Source organism: Vanellus vanellus (genome assembly GCF_965231255.1).
Source record: "Vanellus vanellus genome assembly, chromosome: 18".
Lineage (NCBI taxonomy): Eukaryota > Metazoa > Chordata > Aves > Charadriiformes > Charadriidae > Vanellus > Vanellus vanellus.
Window position 1 is genome coordinate 6467750 of NC_138923.1, and position 27770 is coordinate 6495519.

A 27770-nucleotide genomic window follows, 5' to 3' on the forward strand; every position below is an offset into this window, starting at 1 on the left:
CTTGATTATGCTGTAGCAGGAAGTGTAATTTGCCAAGTCCAGATGACTTTACTTTCTGTTTTAACCTTCGTATTATGGCAGTATTTCTTTTAAACTAACTGGAAAGGCTAATACATACCAAATTAATTAAGTTTTCCTGTTGATATTTATGATCTTTTTTGCATGGGGAGGTCTGTTGCTTGCAATAGCTTGTGTAACAATAATGGCAAATTGTTGTATGTGGCAAGGAACCAAAAGGAAAGTATGAAACATGTACTGTGACGGAATATGTATTTAGAAAAAAAAAAAAAAAAGAAAAAAGAATTAAGCCATGTCCTTATGCTAGTCATTAGTTGAATGTTATCTTGATTTCCCCCTCCCTTTTAGACTCTACATTCCTCCATCATGTTGTCATCGTTTCGTAAAGTCAAAGTCCAGGTATTTTTACATGCATGAAGTGTCATCACCATACTTGCCTGCCTTTATTGCAATGACCTATTTGTAACAAAAAGCCATGTATTTGAGAGCTTGTTCTATGTAGCAGGTGCTTTATTTGTACTTCAGTGCTGAGTCTGATCTGCCTTTCCTTTAATACTTTGAATTTCCTAATTTCTGTGTGTGATGCATGATGTGTGAGCATTTTATAGTTGTTACAGTTCAGTATGATCGGGTTCTGATGTCAATTAATTTTCTAAGAGATTTTTGTTCTGTATCTTTTTACTTATAGCATCTAAAACCCATCCATGATAAGATTTACATTGTAGAATGTTATGCATTTGAAGTGGGCTTTTGTTCCCGTTCCATCCATTTGCACAAATTTATAATCTTTGTATTGTTGTGGTGTAACTGTTTATACATCTGTGGTGTTTTGAGATCAGTGATGGTGAAATAAATAGGATGTATGGATCAAACTTCAACTGGGTAACACAAGCAACTAGATTTTATTTGGAAATTATAGTAATGTAAATGTTTATACTACAATTAAAATTACAATGAAAAGATGATAAATGAGAATGGACAATGCTGGGGTTAATTATGTAATACCACATTACCTGTAAACTCTGCATTTCTGCAATGCAGTCAAGGTAATTTGCTTTCTTGGGAGTCTCGGCAGAGTGCAGTCGTTGCCAGCGCTGCATAGTTTTATCAAAGGTCTGTGGTGATATTAAAAACAAAACAAAGCCAAAAACCCCTTTGTACATAAAGGCACCAAATTCAGATAGGCAATTCAGCTGCTCTTAATTGAATAGTGGAATTAAAATTTTAAGACTAAATGCCTAAAAATGAACAGGTCTTTAATCGTCTTCCGTATTTCAAAAGTGCATAGGTAAGGCTGTGCGCAAACCCTCTAATGAGCCTCAGTCACTAGCTTTGCACCCTGCTTTAGTTCAAACAATTTACCTTTCTTTTTTCTTTTAATGCTACAGTTTCTTGTGTCCCTGTAACACCTACTTAAATTTTGGGGCTTGTTTAAATTTTACCTGCGCTGTGGTTAGTCTGTATGAGACTAAGCAGCGACTTCAGCACATCTTGGGTTTTTGTACTGCAGCACTTGACTTGTTTTTCTGGCTCGGAATTTGTAGAGGTTTGAGGCTGTAGGTGACCTTCCTTAACAGAACCACGGAGTATTTGGACACGGGGTTCTGCTGCACGTATTCCACCCTTCAGGTTTTTTTACTTTGTAGATTTAAATTCATATCAAACCAAATGACTGGGCATTAATTTTATCTCAGTAGCCTTCTAAAGCTCTAGTATAGGGAATATGATTATGACATCTTTCTTTTACTTCTTCATAACATGACTTGCTCATGCAGTTCCCTTTGCAGGAGCCAGTGCTGTGCATACTTTTCAGAAGGATTCTCTTATTTACCTGCAGTAGCAGCACCTACTAACTTAGCTCTAAACTGGGCAGTCGTGGTTTTGTGTTTGAGGCGTATGTAGTGGTTTACTTCTTCCCTAGCCTTTTGAGGAAGCTGTGAACAGAAGACATGAACGTTGGAAAAGCGTACGTTATTCCCCCCCACCCCACCCCATCCTTTCCATTTGAAGGTTATTTTGACATCCAATATTAGAATTCAAATTTTTTTGCTTAAAGAAAAAAAAGATCAGCAATCCATTCCCGTTGCCCAGGAGAGATGCAGGACGGAGTAGCCAATATCAGTTAAATGCTCTTTTGGCAAGATTTGGGAAGCGTAATATTGATGAACGCAAAAAATTGCATTGAGCTGCTTGTGTGTGTGCTTGGGAAGCAGGGAGTGTTTTGATAGGGAAAGTACTCGTGTTACAGGCTGTTACTAGGGTCTCGTATGCTGAATGTATGGAACGCACATCAGGACTTGTCTTAAGAGAAAGTCATTATTTTACTACATCTGAAGATAGCGATCTCTATATACTGATATCTGATTGCTTTTTGGGCAAAGCTGTTTAATTCTTTAAGCTTCATGTAATTGTTCTTAAAAATATGCTAAAATCTTCTGTATAGCATTGTGTGTATTTTACATTTGAGTTTTTAAATCCCAGGAAACGTGTTTGGGTAAGGGAAATGCTGACAGCTCTTATGTGTGTCTGCCCTGGTGGCAACACTGTAATTCCTGTTTAACCCACCTCGATACCGCTGTTTCCCGAACTTGAATGATGTTGCTGACATCATCGTTGTTGCACTGCGGTGTCTGTAAATATCTGCAGTTGTATATTCCCCTGCAAATTTTAGTGTACCCTTTGTATAATTTGTGTTGTCTGGGGAAGGCTAATCATTTTAGATTGACGGATGAGAGTAATGAGTTTGTTTTGGAGCTTTTTTTGTCTTAAACTTACATCTTTTTGTTGGCTTTTTTTTTTTTTTAAATGCCACCACAGTGGTACAGTGAGAAGAAGCATTTCTGATTTTTTTTTTTTTTTTTTTAGTTAGACATAAACTGACGAGTGGCTTTCTAAAGTTAGTCTTACAGCATCAAAATACAGTGGCAAATGCCTTCAGGACAGTCAAGACCCGCTGGTCTGGGGCCGTCTTTGCGATGATGCCTGCCGGGGCTGTCGGAAAGGCCGACGCTGTGAGCCATAACTGGCCGGTGCCATTCCTCCTGCTCGCACCGCCTGGAAGGTTCGCTCTGCCTGACCTTATCAGCCGGCACAGGCAGCGCCGGGAGGGGCCGGAGGCAGCAGCGATGTGCACAGGGCTGGGGACGAGGCCGGTTATCTGGGCGTTTGCGTACATCCCAATATACGCCATGTTTTTCACGTTAAAAACATAAAGTGCAACTTCTTGTTAGCGGCTCTCTTGCTAGGGGTGTATTCTAGCTGCCTCCGAATGGTGTAGTTGAACCAAGAAGATTTAGAAGGGTCTCGGAGAACTGCTTCGTATTCGAGGGGGGTACCGCAGCGGGAGGGTGAGAACGTCGGAGGTGGACTGCATCATTCTGCAGCATCGATGACTTTTGAGTTCAGAGCTCCCTGGTGACTGCTGATCGCGCTCTGGCAGAGCACAGACTTGCTGACGTCAGCTGATCCACTGCAGGAAAGAACAGTCTATTATTGCTAGACCAAAGCACTTCTTTTACAATTGACTAGCTCGACTTACTGTAGTTATAAAAGGAGCCTTTCTTTTAACAGATTCCAGCAAAAAGATGAGCCAGATTGCATGACTTGTGCGGTGAGAGGCAAGCCAGCTACTAGGCTAAATTACAGGAGGTCTCCTATTTGTTGGTTTGGTTTTGTAATGTTAAATAATTTAATTATTTGAATAGTTAAAATAATTTAATAATTTTAAAAGATTTAAAATCACTTGGGCTGTGGAGGTTATTTCTAATACTGAAGTAGAAGTTGACAGCAAAAGACTGTACAGTGTTCCAAAGCCTAGCTAGGATTTAATTTTCTCCCGGTAATGCCCATAACCAGAATAAGTGGAGAGACAGGCTACAGTCCTGCAGTACGTTTGGACTAACTGCCACTTTGTTATTCCTGAAGACAGTTTAGTTTAAAAGCAGTGTTGTCGGAATTCAAACACAGTGTGACAGCACAGGAAGGGAAGTTTTTAGCAATAACTTGCTCTCCTGGAGGGAAAAGGCTGTTTGAAACAGGGCTTGAAAAAACAGCTGCTTCCTCGGGAAAACAGATCTGTAGTTGAGCTCAAGTTATGTTCAGGGTTTTGATCTTTTAATTCCCGGCTACACTAATCGAGTGGAGCCTTTGGTACCACTGCCAGATGAAACCTGGACTTCATTTATATAATACAGTCTACACAGACTGGCTGGGTTTTGTTTGGTTGGTTGTTTTTTTTTTTTTTTTCCTTGCCCTCTTTTGAACGAAACGCCCAGGCCTGGAAGAGAAAGCAAAGCTGAATTTTCTTTCCTTCCTTAAACTGCCGCAATGCAGTTGGGGCTCAGAGTTCACGGGAGTAACAACTGCTGCTGAGACGGCTGTGCTCTTGCAGGGTGGGACTGTTGGAAGAGAGCTCGGGAATGTGTGAATTCGCCCCCATATGTTCCTTTCTATCAGATGGTCCCTTTACAAGTGCTTGGAAACCAAACAGAAAACATGGCAGTATAGATCGCTTTCCAACCTGTGGAGTTTTTCATGCAATTATGCAAGATATGTGTCTAATTGAAGCATGTGGCTAACTAATGGCTAAATAACAATTTAACAACGTATTTTAAGAGATTGCCCATGTCCTTTCGTATGCAGTTGTAGACTGGGTTTCTTCCCTGTCTTTGATAGGATTGATGGGGAATATATTTAGCTTGATGCTTACAGAATTTATAATAAAAGCATTTAGTGAGCTATACATGTAAACACTTGTACATCAAGCCATTAATTGCATAATTGTTCAAGCATGGAGTGTTTGTTGCAACAGCTTCTTGATATGCAGAGTGAGTTGTCAAATAAACGGGTAAATATCCAAACTCCGATGACAATAATGATACTACTTTTTAAATTTGTGTTGCAGATTTGTTCTAATACACAGATCTCTTATTGAAAATCAGATTGCTTTTTGAAAGTTTAGGAACCGAAAATTAAAGGTTACCCCAATTTTAATAGAAAGGAGATCAAGCAGAACAGTAGTCAGTTCTTTGCTGTCTGTGGTAACAATAACAGGTTTTAGTATATAAAGCGACGCACAAGGACTTCCAGTCTCAGCGGTCAGAGCACGATCACCAGTTACACCAAGTGCTCCTTGACCGACTTGTCTAAGGTCAGATCGGTGAAGCACTGTGAGCCTCTGTATCGGCTTTTGAAAGGTTAGGTAGGGAGCGGCAGGGTGGGGTTGTAACTTTTTTTTAATTGTCTGAGAGAACAGAGAGGAGATGCATCGCACACTCAGAGGGAGGGGTGTATCTGTACATAATATATAGAGATATATGTACTTATGTGGACCAGTTAGCTGTTGTTTAAAGAATAGTAATATTCTTACTTTAGTTTATATTGAGTATTGTAAGTAAAACATTTCCATATTTTATATGTTGTACAAGAAACATGTCTATATATCTACATATATATATATATCTGTGCGCACAGAAACACATTTTTAACATTTGTATTGGACACTTGCATGCTACACTACAGTTCAAGATGACATGGCCGTTATATGACTGCAGCCATATTTTTTCCAAAACAAGCAGATGTTAAATGTTTTTCCCATTATTTTCTTTTAGAAGTGTGCTTTTATTTATTTATATGTATAATATTTACATTTTATATTCATACCTGCACACACTGAGTAAGACTGTAAGTAAAACACATGGAAGTTAAAAAAAGCAGGCTTTTCTTTCACAGATCCGTTCCTACCCTGCCACTGCTCTATAATGCAAACAAAATGTATTTTTTTTGGCTTTCAGAAAATGGATCCGAGTGGTGTAAAAGTGTTGGAAACAGCAGAAGATATCCAAGAAAGGCGTCAACAAGTTTTGGACCGTTACCATAGGTTCAAGGAACTATCTTCTCTGAGGCGCCAAAAACTTGAAGATTCCTATCGATTCCAGTTTTTCCAGCGTGATGCAGATGAGCTTGAAAAATGGATCCAAGAGAAACTGCAGATAGCATCTGATGAAAATTACAAAGACCCAAGCAATTTACAGGCAAGTCCTACTGCCATTTTATGTTCCGGTCCTATTAATATTAGGGCGTAGCAGGTCAACTGGGATAGACAGAACAAACGCATAAATGTAAATTGATCTGAGAGTGGTGAAGAAAGATGGATGCAAATAGCCGCGGCCTGGCAAAGTGTTCTTCAGAAGCCTGGTTTCTTTGCTGATATAATTGGAATATTTCTAATAATGAATTAAATGCTAAATCTGCATAGAAAAAGTTACTCAGTAGTAGTGTAAAACCAGGTTTGTTTAATCCTAGAATTTGTTGGACACTTTGGTTCTGTAAGTAAACATGAATTAACTCATTGCTTTCACAAAAAAAAAAAAAAGATATTTGTAGAAAATTAACTTGTGGGGAGGGAACTAGCTGATGTGTTATTAGATGTTGGAACACTGTAGTGTACAAGAGCAATCACAATAATGAAATAACTAAAATAGAGATATTTGAATCCACCTGTGAAAGATATGGTACAGCTATGATTTCGACTGGGCTATTTTATTGGGTTTTTGTCAGTACTGAGTATGCATAAAATACACTAAAAACCTTGATGCTGGGAAATGTGAAGAAGGGCTGTGCACCAAATCTCAGTCACGTTGTTTGATGTTTTACTTGTAGGGGAAGCTGCAGAAGCACCAAGCCTTTGAAGCTGAGGTGCAGGCCAATTCAGGGGCTATCGTTAAACTGGATGAGACTGGAAATCAGATGATTAATGAAGGCCATTTTGCATCTGAAACCATAAGAGTGAGTTTTAAAACTTCCCTGCCCCTCCCCCCCCTTACAGGCTTTTCCTTAAACACTTTGTGCAGATTGCATGGATAACTCTGCATTCTAAAACACTTAAAAATTCTACAGGTGTTTGATTAGTGAAATCACAGGATAATTTGTATTTGTAAAGCTTACAGATATTTTTCTCTTTCATGAGCACCTGGCTCATATCTTTTCTTGGATCCAGTTCTGAGGTGAACTATCTGCCAGTGGAGTCCAGGAACTTGGACTGGAAAATCCTCAGTAATTCAAAGACGTTTTGAAAGTTGCAAGGCAAATGATTAATTATACTTGTGTTTTTTTCCAAAATGGCACAATATCAAGAAGCAGCAAATTCGCAAGGCCTGGTGTCAGGGATGTTGACCACTCATTTTTTTTTGCTTATATGTAACATTTTAATTTTCTGCAGTAATAATTATAAGTAACACAAGCAACCATACCAGTAAGCTTCAGACATCTAATTTATATGTGCTCTGGCTCAGATCAGGTCTCCAGTGATCTTTACTTTCTGGTTAAGTTGTACTGGTCGTGTGTTTGAATCTCTTTGAATTTGCATTCCATGACTTTTTCTGTGAGCTCCGAATACAGTGCTCTCTCTGCTCTGCTTATCCAGCAGTGAACATCTCTTATGACAGCTGCTTCCTCAATAACAAGCAGTAAGCTTTCTTCAAATCCTTTTCTGAGATCTATTGTTGTTTTTTTTCTTTCTCTCTTAAATCTCCCAACCTGTGTAATGCAATGACAAATATATTTTTAAAAACTTTGCTGCTACGCTAGATAGGTTTACATTTGACAGTATTTGAGTGGTTATCAATGTTCTAGAAAGTCTGATCAAACTAAATTTTAAGCAATGACTTGACTTGAGAGTTGTCTTTTACTCCTTTTCCTACGTATTCTTTTTTCTCTGGTTATGTTAGTATTTTCTCTGTCATTCCCACACACATACATGTGTGTACCCCAACAGTAAACACTGATTTTTTGTTCTGCATACTGACTTCTTCTCTAGAACCCATTTTGTTAAATCTGCTGTTTCTGGGCCACAGTTGTTTCACTGTTGGTTATGGCTGCATTTTTCTTTAGTGCAAAGAAGTTGTTTAAAGCTTTTTCCTTTATGAGATTTGGATGTGAGCTGTTACAACTTTTCAAAAGGAGAACTCTTGCGATATTGTTGTAGTGATTATTAAACTTTAATATGTTCATCATTTCATTGTAACTAAGAAAAGATGGCAACTAAGAAAAGCAGATTTTTTCATACTTATGTAATAAAAAAACCCTAAGATAATGATTATTTTAGAAATCTCATTGTCATCATGTAATCTTTACTACAAATAGAAAAAAAACACTTGGGTGATCTTAAATAATACTGTGGCTTAGCTGCTCAATGTAAGTTGTTATTTGTGTTTTGTTTGGAGTGGTAATTTGCCTTTTAATGGTTCAGTCTTTCACGCCGTACCGGACTGCACAGCGCCCAATAGTAACGGCTACCCAAGTTGGGTCCCACATACGAGTAGGTGAAACTTTTGGCTGTGCAGTGTAACTTCTTTTTGCAATGTCTTCTTGCTTCCTTGGTTGACAATTTGCACTATCCTTTTGGGCAGTGCTAGGAAATTGAGTTGTGTGAGCTCTTTCCTCCCTTGAAACCTACCTAACTGAACTTTCTAAATGGATTACATGGGTATCCACCCATGCTGGATGTTCAAAAGCTTCTCTAGCATGACTTTCAAGTTTCAGATCTCGATGAGCAAAGCGTTATAGATGACGGGTGGAGCAGATACTTTCCTGTTTTGCAAGCTGTGTTTCTGTGTGGGAGTGTGGTTTTTCTTTTAATTGTGTATAAAATTTATGGTTGCTCCCAACAGTTTTGAAAGGCAAAGTGCAGCCAGACAGAGACTCAGTATTAAAACTAGTAATTACTCCTAGTATTTCAGTATTATGTTACTTAATAATGTTGGCTAAATATATTAACTAACTAGTGCTAAGAGAAGTGGTTAAAGTACTGTAAAGGGTCACAAGTTTCACTTGAAACAAAATCTGTTGTCTTAAATAAAAATAAATCCCAAAATAAAGATGAGATTCACTTATTGGGAGTTGACTTCCATGTAAAAGACTGAATGTTTGAAGAGCAACTTTTTGGCTTGAAGTCACACTAGCATAGAATTTAAACCAAATTTTGTCTAAAATGTTTACCTCGTACTTATGTAAATGTAATGATTTGACAGCTTTATTAATTAATAACAACTGTGTAAATGCTCAGTTCAGTAATTTTTTTGTGTTGTTACATCGCCTTACATCATTTGAAAACTAATCACTGGAGATGAAATTATTGTGAGTTTTGTCCACCCTTTGTCTAAAGCAAGGTTTAGGATATACAGCTTTGGGAAAGAAAAATAATCTTCTGTTAAGGTCAGGAAGGGAATAAATCTAATCTTCTCTGGTACAGGATTTTAGTAACAGCATCCTATTGTTCCAGACTCGGCTGCAGGAACTGCATCGACTATGGGAATTACTGTTGGAAAAGATGAGGGAGAAGGGAGTCAAATTGTTGCAAGCTCAGAAGCTGGTGCAATACTTACGGGAATGTGAAGATGTCTTGGACTGGATCAATGACAAGGTATATTATTACTTGCTTTTACTTGATGGGAAATTTTACGTGTTTGTGTGGAAATTTTCTATCGACATACAGTTGCTCGAGTTCACGTAGTCACCGAGAGCTTTTAAAGGCACCTGTACGTTTTATTTAGGTTATTCATATTGTATAAGCAGTAGGTATGCAAACTACTATTCCTTCTTTTGCAGGCACAAAAAAAAAAAAGGCACGAGACTAAGGGAGGAAGCCTGCATGTTAGAGAGCATAGTTAAACATAATCAATTCTTTCTTTGCTTTGAGGAGACCTTCATATTTCTCATAGTAATCAAATTCAAGTTTCCTGTAAGGGAAATCTACAACATGTAAAAGCAAATTTTTTTTTATAAACATTCTAAATGATCTGTTATAGAAAGTAGCCAGCCTAACCAGCAAGTAGTGTATGTATAATTCCTTAATGATTGGAATATCTTTAGATATACATTGTAAGGACATTTTCTGCAAGAGAACTGTTGGCTCTTGATTCTTTGAGGAAACAGACCACAAACCACACTATCAAGGAAAAAAGCCACAAAATGATCATATAGGTTTTCTTAATGACGGTTTGCTGTTTTGTGTCACTGTGGGTTCAAACTGTAAACCCTTCATAACTGTTACTGAATGTGACTGTGCACTTTTCATAAAGAAATCTTCCATCAGAAGCTTACAGCAAATGCCCATAAACAATCTAAAAAGATAAACGAATTCAAGTCACTGTGTGTACTCTGAAATAGCATGGGCAATTATTTTACAGTTTTAAAAGTATGTTTTTTTTCTGTTTCGATAATTTAGGTTGTTGTAATAGTGATCATCACGCACAGAACAGAAAAATTCTGATAATAGAATTGGTTGTATTCAATAACTTGAAAAATGAATAGGAACAAGCAAGATGAAAAAATCATACCCTTAGTGATCTTGCATATTTTCTGCAATAATGGAAAGATTTTGGTGGGGGGGAGTTTAACGGAGGAAACCTTGTAGCTTTAAATCTGACTTTAAACACAGTGATTGCAACTGTCTTTGACCTACTCAAAATTAGGATAGTTTGTTTCCTGATTTTTAGTTGTGATTTCCCATAAGCTATACTGAAATTGACTTTTTTTTTCCTCAATATGCTAGGAAGCAATAGTGACCTCAGAAGAACTTGGGCAGGACTTAGAGCACGTTGAGGTTTTGCAAAAGAAGTTTGAAGAGTTCCAGACAGACCTTGCAGCTCATGAGGAAAGAGTAAATGAAGTGAACCAGTTTGCTGGCAAACTTATCCAGGTAAACATTCATGTGTGTTGAAAATCTCTCTTGGCAAGTGTGGTATAACACAGCAAGCTTTGTCTGCAACTTCCTCTTTTTCCCTCTGGTTTGGTAGCCACTCTTTCAGCTTTACTCTACATCTGCCTAGATCCTTGGCTATCTTAATCTTATACGGTCATCGTTTGATTCACTTGTTCTTCTGCTGAACTGCTTGAGTAACTGTCCCAGCTGAGAATGCTCCTGAATATGTGGGAAGTAGTGACTAGTAAGAGAAATTGTCACATTTGGAGCTTTTGGACAACCAGGATTAATGTATCTTCTCTTCTGGTAGGTCATCTGGGGCTTGATCAAAGGTTGAGACAAGGCAGGAAGTATTGTGTTCCAGGACAAAAAAGATTCTGTTTACAGCCCTTTTCCTGTTGACTACTTTGCATGTGGGGAAACGTAAACTACTGAAAGAGCATTGAATGCTTATACAGTGAGGTTTCAGGAAAATTATCAAATTGAGTGATCATCTGGAAAGTACAGTTACTATAAATTGATCTCTTGAAAAACAGCAGTCTTTTGAGGTTTTTTCAATGGATATAAAATGACAGAACATACAAAAATAGCATTTTTCCTTTTGCTCGCTAGGAACAACACCCTGAAGAGGAACTGATCAAGTCCAAACAGGATGAAGTAAATGCAAGCTGGCAGCGTCTTAAGGGGCTTGCCCTTCAGAGGCAAGGAAAGCTCTTTGGAGCAGCTGAAGTTCAGCGCTTCAACAGGTATGATCTTGGCTGGCTCTGCTGAAGTGATGTAATATCTGTGTGGATGTTTAATGATGGATTCCACTGCATACGGTATTATGAGAAGAGCTACTGTTGTCTGTTACGGTTTTGCTTTGCTATTCCTCAGGGCTTGTTGAATGAGGACCTTGTTCTAGAATTGCCTTAGAGTAGTCATTCTGATTTAGCTTTTCAAGACTTGGCAGTTTTGTTGGTTCTTGTGAATGGCAATTTTGCTTCTCTTTCCTCTGAGGGCTTTTTCCCCCAATTCTGTCCTAGATTAACCTTAAAGGGGGTGTGTGTTGTCAGATGGATGTCAGTCCAAATGTTCTGGGGGTCTTTGAGAAGTGTCTTTCTATCTACAGCATTCTGGGATGCGCTGTAATTAAGTCACAGAAGGGTCCAAAGTGGGAAATGGACCTACTAGGTGATGGCGCTCAGCGCTGCTATAATTCCTTGTTCGCATCTGGTGATGCCATCTGAAGAATGGCCTGCCAATACGCTTCAAGGTTTTTTGAGATTAAAAAAAAAAAGTCTAATTTTTTTAGGTTTTGGGGAGTTTTTTGTTTGGTTGTTTGTTGTTGTTGGTTTTTTTTAAGGATGGTTGTAGTTGGCTGCAGTGTTTATATATATGGGTTTGTATGCCAGTATGTCTGGCATACGTACAGGAAAACATCCTGCTTTCTTCTTTTTTCCATACAAGATAGACTGCTTTCAATTTGTGCTTTGTTTGAAGGGATGTGGATGAAACAATCAGCTGGATTAAGGAGAAAGGGCAGTTGATGGCCTCAGACGATTTTGGCAGAGACTTAGCCAGTGTGCAGGCTTTATTGCGTAAGCATGAAGGCCTGGAAAGAGATCTTGCAGCTCTGGAAGACAAGGTACGGATACAAGATGCATTTTACCTACAATTTAAATGAGGTAACGTGCTTGTAAAAGGCCAGAAACATACTCATTATTTGTTACTGGATTTAGGTGAAGGCCCTTTGTGCAGAAGCTGACCGTTTGCAGCAGTCTCACCCGATAAATGCTTCTCAAATTCAAGTGAAACGGGAGGAGCTGATTGCCAACTGGGAACAGATCCGAACTCTGGCAGCAGAGAGACATGCTCGCCTTAACGACTCCTACAGGTAGGAATACTGTCATGCCAAAATGACCTTTCTTCCTTATTCAAATTTGACAGAGGGCTCTTGGGAGGAGAAGAAAGGGATGCTGTTTCCAAAATTTTTTTATTATTCTGGTGTTTTCAGAAGCAGTCTTGTTCACTAAATCATATTTTACAATAACTTCTTGTAGGAAAAGAAATATTTATATGACGATGAAATACCTACAGCTTTTGGTCTTTGGATGTAGCTCAGTTATGAAAATAAACACCTTGATGTTTTAGGATGTTTGCTTTTTTTCCCCCACCTGAGTTGATACCTGCATTTTGAAGTACATTATCTGACTATATTTTAGTTTTGGTGGGTTTTATTAATACACATATTACAAATCTGTTCACTATGGAGTGCTTAAGATTCTCTGTGAAGCCTGAAGTATGGTATATTGTTTGATGTATTGTCCTAGACTAAATCACAGCATCACAGAATGATAGGGTTTGGAAGGGACCTGTGGAGATCATCTAGTCCAACCCCCCTGCCAAAGCAGGGTTACCCAGAGCAGGTTGGACAGGAACACATCCAGGTGGGTTTTGAATATCTCCGGAAAAGGAGACACCACAACCTCTCTGGGCAGCCCGTGCCAGTGCTCTGTCACCCTCAAACTAAAGAAGTTTTTCCTCGTGTTGTGATGGAAATGAAGTACCTGCTTCTGTGATAGTGGCTGTGTTGCTGTAGGATTTGTCTTTGTCCAATCTTGTTTCTATACTGGCCTGGTTGTCTATGGAACATCATCTGTTAGATCCCTATTAAGAAGCCATACTAAAAAGAAACTTATCCTAATTTGGTGGTTAGTTTACATCCTTCCTGCTTTTGTTTTTCTGCTGGGTGTTCCCTCCTATAATACAAGATTTATAGTGGTGGCGACCCACACAAGTAATCATTTTTCCTTTGCCTTCCCTGTCATCATCTCTTCAGATCAATTAATGGCAAATTTGAAAGGAAAACAGAAACTGATCATTTTTGCTGATAAGCGTTAAGCACATGCCAAAGGCAATAACTGTAAAGGCATGCTGAAAGGAATCTGAGAATTTGTTTGCTTGTTTTGAGGCTGAGGCATGCACAGTTGAAATTTCTGTCAGTTCCCCCCATGCACACTGTGTTATGGTTGTGACAGAAGCAGTCCTGTGGGCTAGCTTGAAACACTCTGCTTGAGAACTATCTTTTCATTTCTGTTGTCTTCAACATACAGGCTTGTAGTTAGGAATATTCCTTTTACTTTCAATATAAGTTATATGCAAAACGTGTCTTTGAGAAACTGATTGTTGAACCAAGCATTTTCCTGACTTTAAAAGGCTTGTTTTTTTGATTGAGAGCATATTTAGTTATTTAATATTTTTATTGTATTTTGATATTGTATTGTTTTATTTCTATGTGAGGAAAAGCTTTTATGTTTGTAACCCTTTGGGGTAAGGATGGAGAAACCATGAAAACAAATTATTCCCGACCATTTTTTCTTTTGCTTTCCTAGGCTGCAGCGCTTTCTTGCGGACTTCCGAGACCTCACCAGCTGGGTGACTGAGATGAAGGCTCTGATAAATGCGGATGAACTTGCCAATGACGTGGCTGGAGCAGAAGCCCTTCTAGACAGACATCAGGAACATAAGGTATAATGGTTATACAGCCAAATCCAGTCAGCAACACTCAAGGACTGATTTATATGTCTAACAGTCTCCGAGTCAGAACTGCTGATGTTGTATCACTAGAATCCTTTGATCAGGCAACTAACACAGTACTAGATTGCTATCCTGATTTAATATTTTTACTTTGATTCTTGATAGTAGAGATGCGTTCTTAAATACTTATTTATTAGTGTTTCTGATAATATTTTATAAAAAATAATTAGACCTGAGAGCAGTCAGTTGGACTAACGACTGTTTTAGTTCTCCGTCATGAGGAATTGCTGTAAGTAAGCAGAAAGAGTGCAGCTTAAAACCAACCTTTTCTTCCATTTTAATATATGAATTTATACTTACTTATCTGCATTGTACGGTAATACATTTCATTCTAGTTTTCATGTTAAGTGTAACGTATTTAAAGATAGTGGAATGTTTATCATTCAGGTGTCCCAACTGTTGTCTCTGTGTTATTTTCAATAGCAGTTTTCATGTTCTGACACTCTGTTCTAAGATAAATTTTGGTAACAACTTATTCACGTCCTCTTTCATAGGGAGAAATTGATGCCCATGAAGATAGCTTCAAATCTGCTGATGAGTCTGGCCAGGCTTTGCTTGCTGCTGGGCACTATGCTTCTGATGAGGTTAAAGAAAAGGTAAGTTGAGAGCAAGAACTCCTACAAGAATTTTGTCTCTTTCTTCCTTGTCCCTTAATGTAAAGTTCATTTCTCGTTAAGATTATAAGGTGCAAAGTATCTTCCCTCTAGATTACAGGGCTTTTTTCATGTATTTAAGTAGTGTGTTCTTTTCCTTCTCAAATTGCCAGCTTCTGCCTATCTATTAGTAGGAACTATTAGAACTTTAGTACTGTCTGTTAGGAGCTAATAGTGTATCTTTTCTCCAAAAGAAAAATGTGTTATCTGTTTATCTATGTTTAGGTTTGCTATCAAGAAGCGTCAGTAAATATTTAGAATCTCTAAATTTTGATATTCAAACTAACGGGGCCTCTCATGAAGTCTCTGTATTGGAACATTGGTCAATCAGACAGTTCAAATGTCATAAGTGAGAGCGGGCCAAAATATTTTAGAGGCTGAGAAAGCAAGATGGTTTGCTGAAGAGCTTCTCTTACAAATAGGTCTGCAGTAAAGAAGTGGTTGTCCATTAAATATCTCGTGTGTAGATGTAATTTGGAAAAGGAGAGGTTTCTGACTGAAGACAGAGGGTTGTAGTTGCTACTGAAGCTTGATAAGCTGAGAAAAGACTTGCCCTATATGAGGAGGATGATACCAGTAACAGGAGAATGATCCTTTACACAGGAGGTTGTTTTCAGTCCAGTGTTAACCACTTCTTTGGAGTCACGACTTGATTTTACATTGAGATGGAAATGAACCAGACTGTTAAATAAAATTATTATATGTTCCTCTTCCCAATCCATTAGCTGACCATCCTCTCAGATGAAAGATCTGCCTTGCTAGAACTATGGGAGCTTCGCAGACAGCAGTATGAACAGTGCATGGACCTGCAGCTTTTCTACAGAGATACTGAACAAGTTGACAACTGGATGAGCAAACAAGAAGTGAGTGCATATCTTTGAACTCTCCAGATATGGCTGATTTTCATTTCTGGCTAGTCTTCCGTAGACTTAAACCATTGGTATTTACTAGTGGTAGTGACTGCCAGTAAGCATGCGCAGGGTGCTGTGCAGAGTTACTTATCTGACTGCCCAACCTGCTACAACAACTATTTCCATCCAATGCTGAAACTATAAGTTGTGACAAGTTGGCTTGAGATTGCTTTTATGTATGTTTAACTTGTGTAAAATGCTGTTTAAATAAGAAGCTAAAAAGAATTATTCAGAACCTTTGGCTGTTGGAGGCATACAGGGAACACCATCCCAGTATGTAATCCTTTACTTTGCAGTAATATCATATGGTAGGAAACATCACTGGCCATGCTTGAGTTGACTTAGCAGCTGAGCGTGGTAACGCCAAAAATCAGTGATGTGTTTGTTTCCTTACTTCAGGCATTTCTGCTGAATGAAGACCTTGGTGATTCTCTGGATAGTGTGGAGGCTCTTTTAAAGAAGCATGAAGACTTTGAGAAATCCCTAAGTGCCCAAGAGGAGAAAATCACAGTAAGGCATTTACATTAGATGATCACTAAATGGGCAAGAAATAAAACAAGTGAATTTGTTGACTGGGGCGGAGACACTGCTGCAGAATGACAGAGGAGGATGGGGTTTGCTCTACAGAATGATTCACTGTTATGGGGGGATGTATTATCTCTAAATGATGTGCATTGTCTCTAAAATGGAAAATAGTGGAAAAAGATATGGTAGAGATCCATTGCTGCCTCAGAGAGCTGAGTAACCCAGTGCTTGTATGTCATGCCAGCACAGGTGTGGATGAAGATTTGTCAAAAATCTGCACTCCTCTCCATGCAAGATGATAGTACAGATAAAGAGGTGTAACAATAGCTATCATAACGGCTTTCTGTTAGTTTTACTGTGACAAACTTTTGAGAATTAATCTACTAAGTAAAATTGCCCAAACAATTTTTGTTACAGCAAGTAAATGGAAAACTGTTTTCTCTTTAGGCATTGGATGAGTTTGCTACCAAATTGATTCAGAATAACCATTATGCCATGGATGATGTTGCTACACGCAGAGATGCTGTAAGTATCTAAAATAGATTTGGACTGTAGACTTTAAATCATGTTCTCCTTTATTGTTTTAAATGGCATGACTGCAATATAGGATAAGTCAGCGGAGCTCCTCCAAAAGTACAGATACAGTGGTGGTTCTTACAAGCTTGAAGAATTTAAAAACCTTTACTTTTTTTTTTTCAGCTGCTGAGCCGCCGAAATGCTCTTCATGAAAGAGCTATGTACCGCCGTGCTCAACTGGCAGATTCTTTCCATCTGCAGCAGTTTTTCCGAGACTCTGATGAGCTAAAGAGTTGGGTTAATGAAAAAATGAAAACTGCAACAGATGAGGCATACAAGGTAAGCATAAAGATGAATGTTAGAGTAATTTTAAGGCAATACCAGGCTTAATGTAGTCAGTCTAATGATATGAAGCAGTGTCAGCCCAAAATGTTGCTGATAGTAGGCAGTATTGAAGGCAACAGGAGAAATTGTAATTTCTCCACGACCCCAAGGGTTTTTTTCCTGTCGTGCTGTAATCATGCTTATTCAGTAGCTGAAATACTCTGATTTAAGGCATATTTTTGGCACCAAATCCTCGTGGTGACATCTTGGCATGCATATGAACATAGTCTAATTTTAAAAGTTCTTCAGAGACCTATAGATACTAGTTTTGGATTGAAATGTTCCTTTTCTTTCTTCATCTGTAGGATCCATCAAACTTGCAAGGTAAAGTTCAGAAACATCAGGCTTTTGAAGCAGAGCTTTCTGCTAATCAGAGTCGTATTGATGCACTGGAGAAGGCTGGCCAGAAGTTGATTGATGTCAATCACTATGCGTCTGATGAAGTGGCAGCTCGCATGAACGAAGTTATCAGCTTGTGGAAAAAACTTCTGGAGGCCACTGAGCTCAAAGGTATGACTTGCTCCGAAGAATACGGGCAGTTCTCAGAGAGTTTATCTGGGAGAAGACAGGAAGTACATTTAATGAAGTGGAAAACTTAGGTCGTCTCTTGCCACTCTGTCTCGATCAGGTATAAAACTGCGTGAAGCCAATCAACAGCAGCAGTTTAATCGCAATGTGGAAGACATTGAGCTGTGGCTGTATGAAGTAGAAGGACACTTGGCTTCTGATGATTATGGAAAAGATCTTACTAGTGTTCAAAATCTTCAGAAGAAACACGCTCTGCTAGAGGCAGATGTTGCTGCCCATCAGGTAAGGGAAATAATTTTTCTTCTTGCTCTTGCCTCCTTACTCACTCAAAAGTGTTCACTCCAGACACCTTAGCAGGTCTATATTTTCATAATTTTTGTAGCTTTGGGCTTTATAGTTTATTTATCAGAAATAATTTTGAACGGATACATAAACTGTATGTCTCCAAGAACAATACCTTCATGACTTGGACAAAAGTAAAATGATTCCATACTGTGACCTGCTGACAGGACAGCATTGTTTTGTGCTGTGAATACCAACTTAAAAAGATGTGCTGTGCTTTGTGTAGGAAGTAATTCCCCCTTAGACTCTTCATTTGTAAACAGCTTATTCTTGTTCAGTTTGTTTTCATATAACTATAAGAAATGAGAGGGGAGGGAGAACAGATCAGTTTTTAAATACAGAACTTCACAGCAAATGGTTCCTTTGTTTGTAAATGATCTCTTGCAAAAATTATCGTGCTGGCAGTGTGCAGCTGAGGTTTTCTTCTTCTGTCACAATATAACTTATTAGCTGAGACCTGAAAATGTTTTCAGTCACAGCCATCTTACAGAAATTCTGATGTAATGCTATTGCTGAATTAATTTTAGGATCGTATAGATGGCATTACCATCCAGGCACGCCAGTTCCAAGATGCTGGGCACTTTGATGCTGACAATATCAAGAAGAAACAAGAAGCTTTAGTAGCTCGTTATGAAGCTCTAAAAGATCCTATGGTCGCTCGCAAGCAGAAACTTGCAGATTCTCTTCGCCTGCAGCAGCTTTTCCGTGACATTGAGGATGAAGAGACCTGGATTAGGGAAAAAGAACCTATCGCAGCTTCAACAAACCGAGGTTGGTCCATCCTGATATCTCCAGGATTTAGATGTCAGAATTGCTCTGTTGCAACTTTTCTCTTTATAGAACATCCCCTGGAAATTCTGAAATGTTTAGTGCAATTAACATGGCGTGGAGTTATGTATTTGCCATCACCCATGGTTCTTGAACTGTTATGTTACTTGTACAATTCCAATTGATAACTTAGCTTTCATTGTGCTCTGTCTTCATTGTGATAGTACTTACTCTGCAAGCTTGTCTAGCACTGGTTGCAGCTTCCTTTTGTTTAGTCTGATGACTTTGAATTAGCTGATTAACTATTTTATATCTTTCAGGCAAGGACTTAATTGGTGTCCAGAATCTGCTAAAGAAGCACCAGGCTTTGCAGGCAGAAATTGCAGGCCATGAGCCCCGCATTAAAGCAGTCACACAGAAAGGAAATGCTATGGTGGAAGAGGGTAAGTCTCAATGTTTTTTAATTCTTTCTTTTTCAGAAATAAAAAGACTTTGTTCTCTGGACTTGTACAATTAAGAATTACTGCCTGCTTTTATCCAAGCAATAGACAGCTACCTGCTAGCAGGATGAACTTCTGATCATTGTTTTACCTGAAAATAAAAATACATTCCTTGATGGGAACCTGTCACGATTTTCACAGATCTCCATCTGTTCTTGACAAACACGAGAGCCCTGTATTCAACAGCTTTGTGCCTATGATATTTATTCTCCATTTTTAAATCTATTAAGGGCTTGTATCTGAGATACATAATCATGATCATAATCATGAGAGATGATCTTCCGCAAAGACAGTAAGAGTCATTCCTGCTTTTAAATAAGCATATATCTTTATTTCTGACTCGGTGTTCTTAACACCAGAATAGTAAAAAAAAAAGAATTCCGTGATTCCAGGATTCAGGATTCATGTCTGAAATAATATTTGTCTGTTGTCAAAACTTTGCCACTGGAAAGGTGACCTTTCTTGTTTCATCATTGAGAAGAAACGTTATGATGTGGCTTGTTTTGTTCTTAATGATTCAAATGTTCCTGGTACAGTTTGATTGACAGGTACAGTGCTTCCAGTCTGAGGCAAAAGGACAAGCTGAGTTGTGCTTTCATTATTTTAGTCAGAACAGGCTACGTAGGTTTAAATGGGTCTAATTTCTGTCACTTCCAAGAAGTATGGGTAATCTTTTAATGTGTATTATTTATATCTCCTTAAGTCCTTCCATTCCCTCTCTTTCTGTTACCTAGGACATTTTGCGGCTGAGGATGTGAAAATCAAATTGAATGAACTGAACCAAAAATGGGACTCTCTGAAAGCTAAAGCATCTCAGCGTCGACAAGACTTAGAGGATTCCCTGCAAGCTCAGCAGTACTTCGCTGATGCTAATGAGGCAGAATCCTGGATGAGGGAAAAGGAGCCCATTGTAGGCAGTACAGACTATGGAAAAGATGAAGACTCTGCTGAGGTATTTGAGATTGTTGTTTGAATCAGTTTTGCATAAACACAGCGAGGATTTGTCCAATGGTAATAAAATAAGGAGCTCTGCTAATCTGAGGATTCTTAAGAAAACAGGCAGAAGATTCTTGCATCAAGCTGAATTTTGGCTCAGAGTCAAAAGATGACAGGTTTTCCTGTGTCCAGGTTATTGCACATGAATTTTTTTCTCTTCAGTATATTAAACCAATTTTGAGGAAACTTTACATTTGTATTCATTTTTTATAGGGTTTTTGTAAAGTATAATGAGACTAATATCAGCAAATTCCTCATTTGGTGTTGCATTTCAGCGCGAGTCTGATTTTAAGCAGTTCATTGGTCTGGAAGTAATTTTTTTTTGTCTAGAGTTGTTTTACTACTATCATTCTGTGGCCAAACACTGTGTTCCGGACACTGCTGACTGACATTTTGTCAAAGTGAAGTGCAGTTTAAAGGCATGCTTTCAAACTCAACACTATTTCCAGAGTGATGCGTGGTATTCCTGGTCACAACAAAAGAATGTTTCTGAGATAAGGTAGAGAAAAAGCACCAGAAGCATTTGGACTACTATCTAGCCTGTGAATAAATAGAAGTAGTTATTCCTATGAGAGTCACAAGACTGGCAGCTCTGAAAAACCCACATTCCCTGTGTATGGAGCCAAAATACATATTTTAAGCAGAGTGGTATTTGTAAAATGGCTAGGTGTACATGTTGTTTTTATCTTTCACTTTCAGGCTCTTCTGAAGAAACACGAGGCTTTGATGTCTGATCTTTCCGCTTACGGCAGTAGCATACAGGCGTTAAGGGAACAGGCCCAGTCATGCAGGGTAAGGAAAGATGCTAATCATGTTGCTGAAATTCTTGGGTCAGCAGAAGGTAAAGACAAAGCTTAATAACAGTTGGTTTTGAGAATTTATTGCAGACCGTGCTTGATTTTCTCAAAAAACTTGGTGGTCTGTTTTTACAATGGTAACAGGCAGCTCTGTTGCCTTGGAAGAAAACAGTATAATGTGGTGCCCCAAGGTTTGAGCCCAGACAGCACCTATCTTTATTACATTTAGTTCAACAAGAATCATTTTAAGGCACTACAGTAGCTTTAATTAAGGCTGAAGTATTTTTTAGGACAACTACATTGATTCTAATAAGCATGGAACAACTAATTTCTCCTGTGCTCCTTCTTTATTAGCAACAAGTTGCTCCCACAGATGATGAAACTGGCAAAGAGCTCGTTCTGGCACTCTATGATTACCAAGAGAAGAGTCCCCGGGAGGTGACTATGAAAAAGGGGGATATCCTCACCTTACTCAACAGCACCAACAAGGTATGCACTTGCCTTCTGGTTTACTGAGCTGCTTGGCTCACTTGGTGTTGTATGTTCTGCAGAGCGTTTTTGGTTTTGGGTTGAGTAAGAGCATTGAAAGAAGTGAAAGAATTTGCACATTTAGTCCATGTTCCCATTCAGCACTTTAGCACACCTCTTCAGCTCATTCTCATGACTCCTCTGTAGCTGCCAGCTTTTCTAAGGTAAGTAAACAACATATGCTGTAGGGCATGGGCCTATGAGAAAATTTACTTCCCTACTGTTGAGGAATTTTTGACCAAACACAAGGGGACACATGGAAGTATGACCTAGATGTCTCCAGAGACAGTCTATTTGAAATGATCTCCATAAAAAGAGCCAACTGTTGTGAGCATCGCTGGTTTTCTTGTGTTGATAGAAAACTCTAATTTGCAGCTTTCAGTTGCACAGCATATATTGTGCTTGGTGCTTGCCTTATAGCAGTTGCTTTTTTTTTTTTTTCTTTCCAGGACTGGTGGAAGGTTGAAGTTAATGACCGTCAAGGCTTTGTACCAGCTGCCTATGTGAAAAAATTAGATCCTGCCCAGTCTGCATCCCGAGAGAATCTCCTGGAAGAGCAAGGCAGCATAGCACTGCGACAGGAGCAAATTGACAACCAGTAAGATCTAACTGATGGGATACAACACCCATCCAGTGTTTGCTGGCTTGGCCTTTGCCTTGCATATGCCGGAAGTTTAGGTTGATGCCTCTTACACTAGGGAGTAATTAATTGGAGCAAAACATGGGACTCCTTAACCAGGGGCACCATATTGAGTTGTTTTGTTCTTATTTTAGATTTTCTTGTTGCTTTTCCCATTTTTTAACTGTAAAACTCATGACACTAGAGCTCAACTTGCTGTCTGACTTCAGTATTTTATGTGTTCCTTTTGTTGTTGTACCTAACAACTTAAACTTGTTTGTGAGTTACATCTGTCCTAAGCAGCTCTTGTATTTGTAGCTGTCACTATTTAATGTGTGATCTGTTTTGAAAAGCTTTCTTAAATTTGGTTACATAAAGTACAGTACACTCCCTATACAGGGCTGCCTCTGGAGCTGACCTCCTTAGGAGCTGTGACTACTTTGGTGCTAGCTCATTACTTTTTTCCTGAATTGTGGTGCCATATTATTTGTTGCCATTACATGGGCTGAAATGTGTGTCCCCTCCTTCCCCGCCCCCCCCCCCCCCTCTTTTAAAAGAGGAACATGGCATTGCAAATAGAACTGCATGACTGCTTGGTAATGACCTCCTAAAGCACATGGTAGTTGTAGATTAGTTCAGGCAAGGGCTGTGGGTGATAGCTGTGAGCTGCTGACTCATCTTATCAAGCCGCTTGGAAGCCAAAGCTGAAAGTTTCATGCATACTCCCTCTCCATGACACTCCCGTCTGTCTGCACAGCTATGCTGTCATTCTACATGAGAAATTTTTCCCACTCAGTTGTTTTGAGTACCCGACATACAATAATTACTAGCTTTAGCTCTAAAATTGGGGGGGGGGGGGGGGGGAATAATAAAAAAGCTTGTACCAGTGAGAAGAAAGGATGCTGGAAAATTGTGATGCATTGTTCAGGATTTTAATAATGTATAACTTTCTCTATGGGTTTGCAGGCTGCTTTTAAGAATTGGAAAAGGGGTGCCTTATTTTAGAGCCAAGGAGAGGTGACCACTCGTTAGTTTACAATCACATGGCACAAAGATCAGGAAATGAGGAGACCTTATAGAGAGTGTTCAACTGTACTGCTGAGGTTTTCTTATGTGAATTGTACTCCTAGTCTGATTTGCTTTGTTTGCTTCTGAATGACACCTAATTTTCTCCATTTATATGTAAACTCTTAACCATCTCCTACCAGAGACAACCCATGGATGGAGCTGCTGCTTTCATTATTTTTGTTAATCTGACTAATTTTTTGCATGCATTTGCTGTGCTCCCTCTGTCTGTGCAGGACTCTCATAACTAAGGAAGTCGGCAGTGTATCTCTGCGTATGAAACAGGTCGAAGAACTGTGAGTAGGATTAGCCCTTTCTAAACCATGCTGTCTCCATACTGTCACTGTTCATTCTCCCTATTTCTTCCTTTGGGAAAGCTGCTCCAAAGAGACATGAAGGAAGCAATTTCTGTAATGTGAATTATTTTAGTATAGATGAGTGTCGTGGTACGCGTTTCATGTGTTTTTTATTGCCAGCCATCCAGCCAGCTGCTTATCTTGTTGGTCACCTCTGTGCTGCTAAATTGGTTTGATGATGTTATTTTCCATTATGCTGATTTTGCTTACCAAATGAGGCTTTAGTGATATCTAGACTATTTCCTTTAAAAAGCATCTCTTGCCTTTTCTGAGGTGCAGATAGAAATGTTAGTTTGTTTATATAAATATATATAAAATATATATATCAAGTATTATGTCACATATGACCATCTTAGAGTTTGGGAAGGGTGAGGTTATCATAGTTTGTCATATAAAGTAACATTCATGTTGGGTAGTCAAAAAGCATTAGTTTATAAGATGATTGTGTTTTGTTACAATGTTAACTTAATATTCAAACTTGTGTTCATACCTCCTGGAAAAAATAACAAGTTTGCATTATGGTCTTGGAAGTTGCGGGGAGGTCCAAAGCAATGGTGTTTGTTGGCTGTGCCTGACTGCCTTTTCATAGAGAATATATTTCTTCACAATCAAAAGTAAAGTTGTATGTTGATCTCTGAAGTGTTGCTGAGCAACTTTGAGGGAAAGTTTGCTTCTAAAGGAATTTTGCCCCAAATCCTCTATGAGCCTTGCAAGTATTTAATACCTAAAATTGTATGCTGAGGCAAACATCTGCAGTCGGGGTGGGCTTCAGAACAGTGTTTTCCTGCATGCAGTAGCTCATTCAAGTCAGGGTAGAATGTTTCCATTCAAAACTAATACGAAAGATTCCTAGTTCCTTTCTGTCCAGCCTTTAAACCAGGATAGACAGGAAACCACAAAGTCTCTGCTTCTATGGAAAGACTTAGAGTTGATTATCAGTTTGATGTAAAGATATTACAGCCCGGCGTATCAAGGATTTTTTTCAACAGACTTGGCCATCTCTGAGTTGTTGGTTAGGAAAATGCTGCTTTGTTGAACTCTTCAAGTTGGGAGGTGTAATTGCACAGTATTTGCCTGTATGCTCCAATGTGGGAAATGAAAACACTGCAAGGCTGCTGTTTCCCCGTTTGAGGACCCTGCAAGTATCTCAGCAGCGTCTTACGTTGTTGGATTTAATAACATCAAAATGGATATCCTCACGGCTTAATAATGAGAATCAGTTGCTGCTGTTGATCACTGTAGTAGACCAATGTGCACTCTGATTCAGGTTATAAAAAACCCACCAGATGCAGTTAAAATATCTCATCTTCCAGAAGACTTAAAATAGGGTAACAGTAAGAATGAGTGTTAAGGGTGTGGCTTTTCTGAATGCAGGTTCTTCAAAAACAGTTATGATGCATAGCTGAAGAGATCTGTAATTCGGTATCAATGATTGTAAAACTGCCATTGCCTTTTTTCAGCAACAGCTTGGAAAAGGTCTCGTAGGGTTGTCTGTGTCTAGTTGGTTACCAGGAATTGAATAGGAGACATCAGTTTTCTTGTGGTTTCAAATAAATGGCTGGTCTTTTTTGAGGTTTATTTGACTGTTCAAACTAATTTAAATATTTTAGAGGTTCTACTTTGTATTTATTCTAATGTAACTGAGCAGTAATTTCACTGATGTTGGGAATTCCACAGATAAAACAGTGTATGTGAAATGAGGTTTTATGGGTTTCCCAGTTGAATAGTTGTGTTATCAAAGAAATAACACCTGTTTTTAAACATTAGGCAGATTTTGCATTGAATAATGGCTAAGTAAGACCTAGCTATTTATGTCCAGTAGCTGGGAGGCTAGTGGATTTTAATAATCTGATGGCAAACTTGATGTAATATGGGAAAGTACTCAGTAAGTAGGACCCTATGAAGTCATTCCTGCACTGCAGTGCTGCTGTAGCTTAAGAGCCTGCCCTGACCTAAGCTGTGACTTGGGTTTGCTTTTGCCCAGTGTTGCATGTGGGAGGTCTCATTTTGGTGTGCGTATCTGTGTAGAGGAGAAACACGTACAATTTACGTTTACCTAATTACTACACTGTAGAAGAACAGTGTGTAGACCGCAGGGGTTTCCCACACCTTCGTTGACGCCGGTAAATTACTGTGACTGCACACTTCAGTCTGACTGCTCTCTGCTTTCTTTTTCTGCTTGTTCCAGGTATCACTCTCTTCTTGAGCTGGGAGAAAAACGTAAAGGCATGCTAGAAAAAAGCTGCAAAAAATTTATGCTTTTCCGTGAAGCTAATGAGCTTCAACAGTGGATTAATGAGAAGGAAGCTGCACTCACAAATGAGGAAGTGGGTGCTGATCTGGAGCAGGTCGAGGTGCTACAGAAGAAATTTGATGATTTTCAGAAGGTGTGTTGTCATGCTGCATAATGTGTGTGTTTGGTTTTGGTCTCTCCCCTCAGGCTTTCTGATCATATGTCTGTGATAATTTTTCATGGTTGGGAAGGAAACATAGTTTTTTTACTTATTTTGTCTTGTGAGGCTAGAGAGAATCCCACATTCAAAAGTCTTCAGTTTGGTTACAATCTCCAGGTTGCTACACGCTTCCCAGCTCCCAGAGAACTGAAACTGTCTTTCAACACATTCAAATACAGAACCTGCCAAGCTTTGGAGGAATTTCATGTTCTGTAAAGGATAACCTTCAGTTAAGCTGTTCCTCTTCCTTTTTGTTGAAAGGAAAGATGCATTTTAGTTTCCATCTGTAGATTTTTTTTCTCAATATACGAAAAAATAATTCTCTGCTTCAAAATGTTCATAGACTTTCAGTTTTTTTTTTCACCCTATGTTTGCAATACTAGTTAGTTATGATTTTCTTTTTTAATTTTGCATGAGGTGTGAAAGAATGGCTTAGGCAGGTATGTTTATTCTGTCCACTTTGGTAAGATACAGAGCACTGAAATGCAAAGATGCCTGACCTTATACATTGGAAAAGACAGTGATTTGATAGTTCTGTCGACATTATCATGTTTACATCTTGAAAGCTGGCTTACAAACCATTTGAGCCAACCTAATATTATAGGTGAGAAGATGATAGCAGTTACTGGATTTGAGGTCCTTTTAAAATAACCTGATGGTTGAAATTTAAATGTGTCACCTATTAAAATTGAAGTGCTAGTTCTCCACTACTACTTTTTTAATGAGGTTCCCTTTCTGCCTTATAGAAAACTCTCTGTCAATCTGTTTGGCTGGAAGCATTTAAATGTCTTAGTAAAATTACTTTTTAAGTTGGCCTTTTAGCTTATTTATGCAGTAATACAGGTGATAGCTTTTAATCTTCATGTTGGTAACGTTGTATACTTGACAGGTTAAAAGTTTAACCCATTCCAGACTGTTAATTAACTATGTGTACAGAAAACTCTCGATAGTGTGTTTCTTTAATCCATTGATGCTTGGCGCTGGCAGCTGGGGTTTCTTGGCATAGACTAGTGTGCATTGTATATTCACTGGTAACTGTAAAGGTCAAGTGTGCTGAATTCCTGCTGTTTACAAACCATGTACTTTTTGGCACCCCTGTTGTGCCAACTTGTTCTGCACGTTTTGCTTGTGTGAATGTTAATGCTGTGATATTTTACTGTTCTGTGCAGGATTTAAAAGCTAATGAGTCACGTCTGAAGGACATAAACAAGGTTGCGAATGACCTGGAGTCAGAAGGGTTGATGGTAGATGAAGTGCAAGCAGTACAGCAACAGGTCCACTTTTTTTCTTGTTCTAATCCTCTTGAGAAGCAAAAGACTTTCTTTCTTTCTTTTGTCTGTTGTCTTCCGCAGGATTGTCTTTTGTCTGCTGTCTTCATTGCAAGATTCTAGCTGTTCATTTGCACTCTGGTCTGAGAATACTGGTATTCTAACCAGAGACACTTCATGCCTGTTCTGTAGTGTGGCCATCACAGGGGTACCCTTTGAATTGTTTCTTTTTAAATAGTGCTGTAGAAAATTGCACCATCTA

The 27770-nt window shown here is 38.8% G+C and overlaps 1 protein-coding gene across 6 annotated transcripts in view; it reads left to right on the top strand.

Moving 5' to 3' along the window:
• Positions 1-27770, top strand: part of SPTAN1 (spectrin alpha, non-erythrocytic 1) — a 53326-nt gene that overhangs the window by 2859 nt on the left and 22697 nt on the right. For 5 of the 6 annotated variants that reach the window (XM_082492717.1, XM_082492719.1, XM_082492721.1 and 2 more), the window contains exons 2-24: positions 5811-6050; positions 6679-6804; positions 9299-9439; positions 10571-10717; positions 11333-11466; positions 12203-12347; positions 12442-12596; positions 14095-14230; positions 14794-14895; positions 15678-15815; positions 16263-16373; positions 16836-16913; positions 17088-17243; positions 17594-17798; positions 17917-18098; positions 18686-18929; positions 19247-19369; positions 20161-20378; positions 21122-21214; positions 21574-21708; positions 22197-22345; positions 25976-26174; positions 27410-27514. In XM_082492717.1, the coding sequence (XP_082348843.1) occupies positions 5814-6050; positions 6679-6804; positions 9299-9439; positions 10571-10717; positions 11333-11466; positions 12203-12347; positions 12442-12596; positions 14095-14230; positions 14794-14895; positions 15678-15815; positions 16263-16373; positions 16836-16913; positions 17088-17243; positions 17594-17798; positions 17917-18098; positions 18686-18929; positions 19247-19369; positions 20161-20378; positions 21122-21214; positions 21574-21708; positions 22197-22345; positions 25976-26174; positions 27410-27514 (3459 nt within the window). In that variant the 5' untranslated portion in view covers positions 5811-5813. Of the gene's footprint in view, positions 1-5810; positions 6051-6678; positions 6805-9298; positions 9440-10570; positions 10718-11332; positions 11467-12202; positions 12348-12441; positions 12597-14094; positions 14231-14793; positions 14896-15677; positions 15816-16262; positions 16374-16835; positions 16914-17087; positions 17244-17593; positions 17799-17916; positions 18099-18685; positions 18930-19246; positions 19370-20160; positions 20379-21121; positions 21215-21573; positions 21709-22196; positions 22346-23667; positions 23728-25975; positions 26175-27409; positions 27515-27770 lie in introns of all 6 variants that reach the window. The other variant, XM_082492722.1, reaches the window with a different exon arrangement.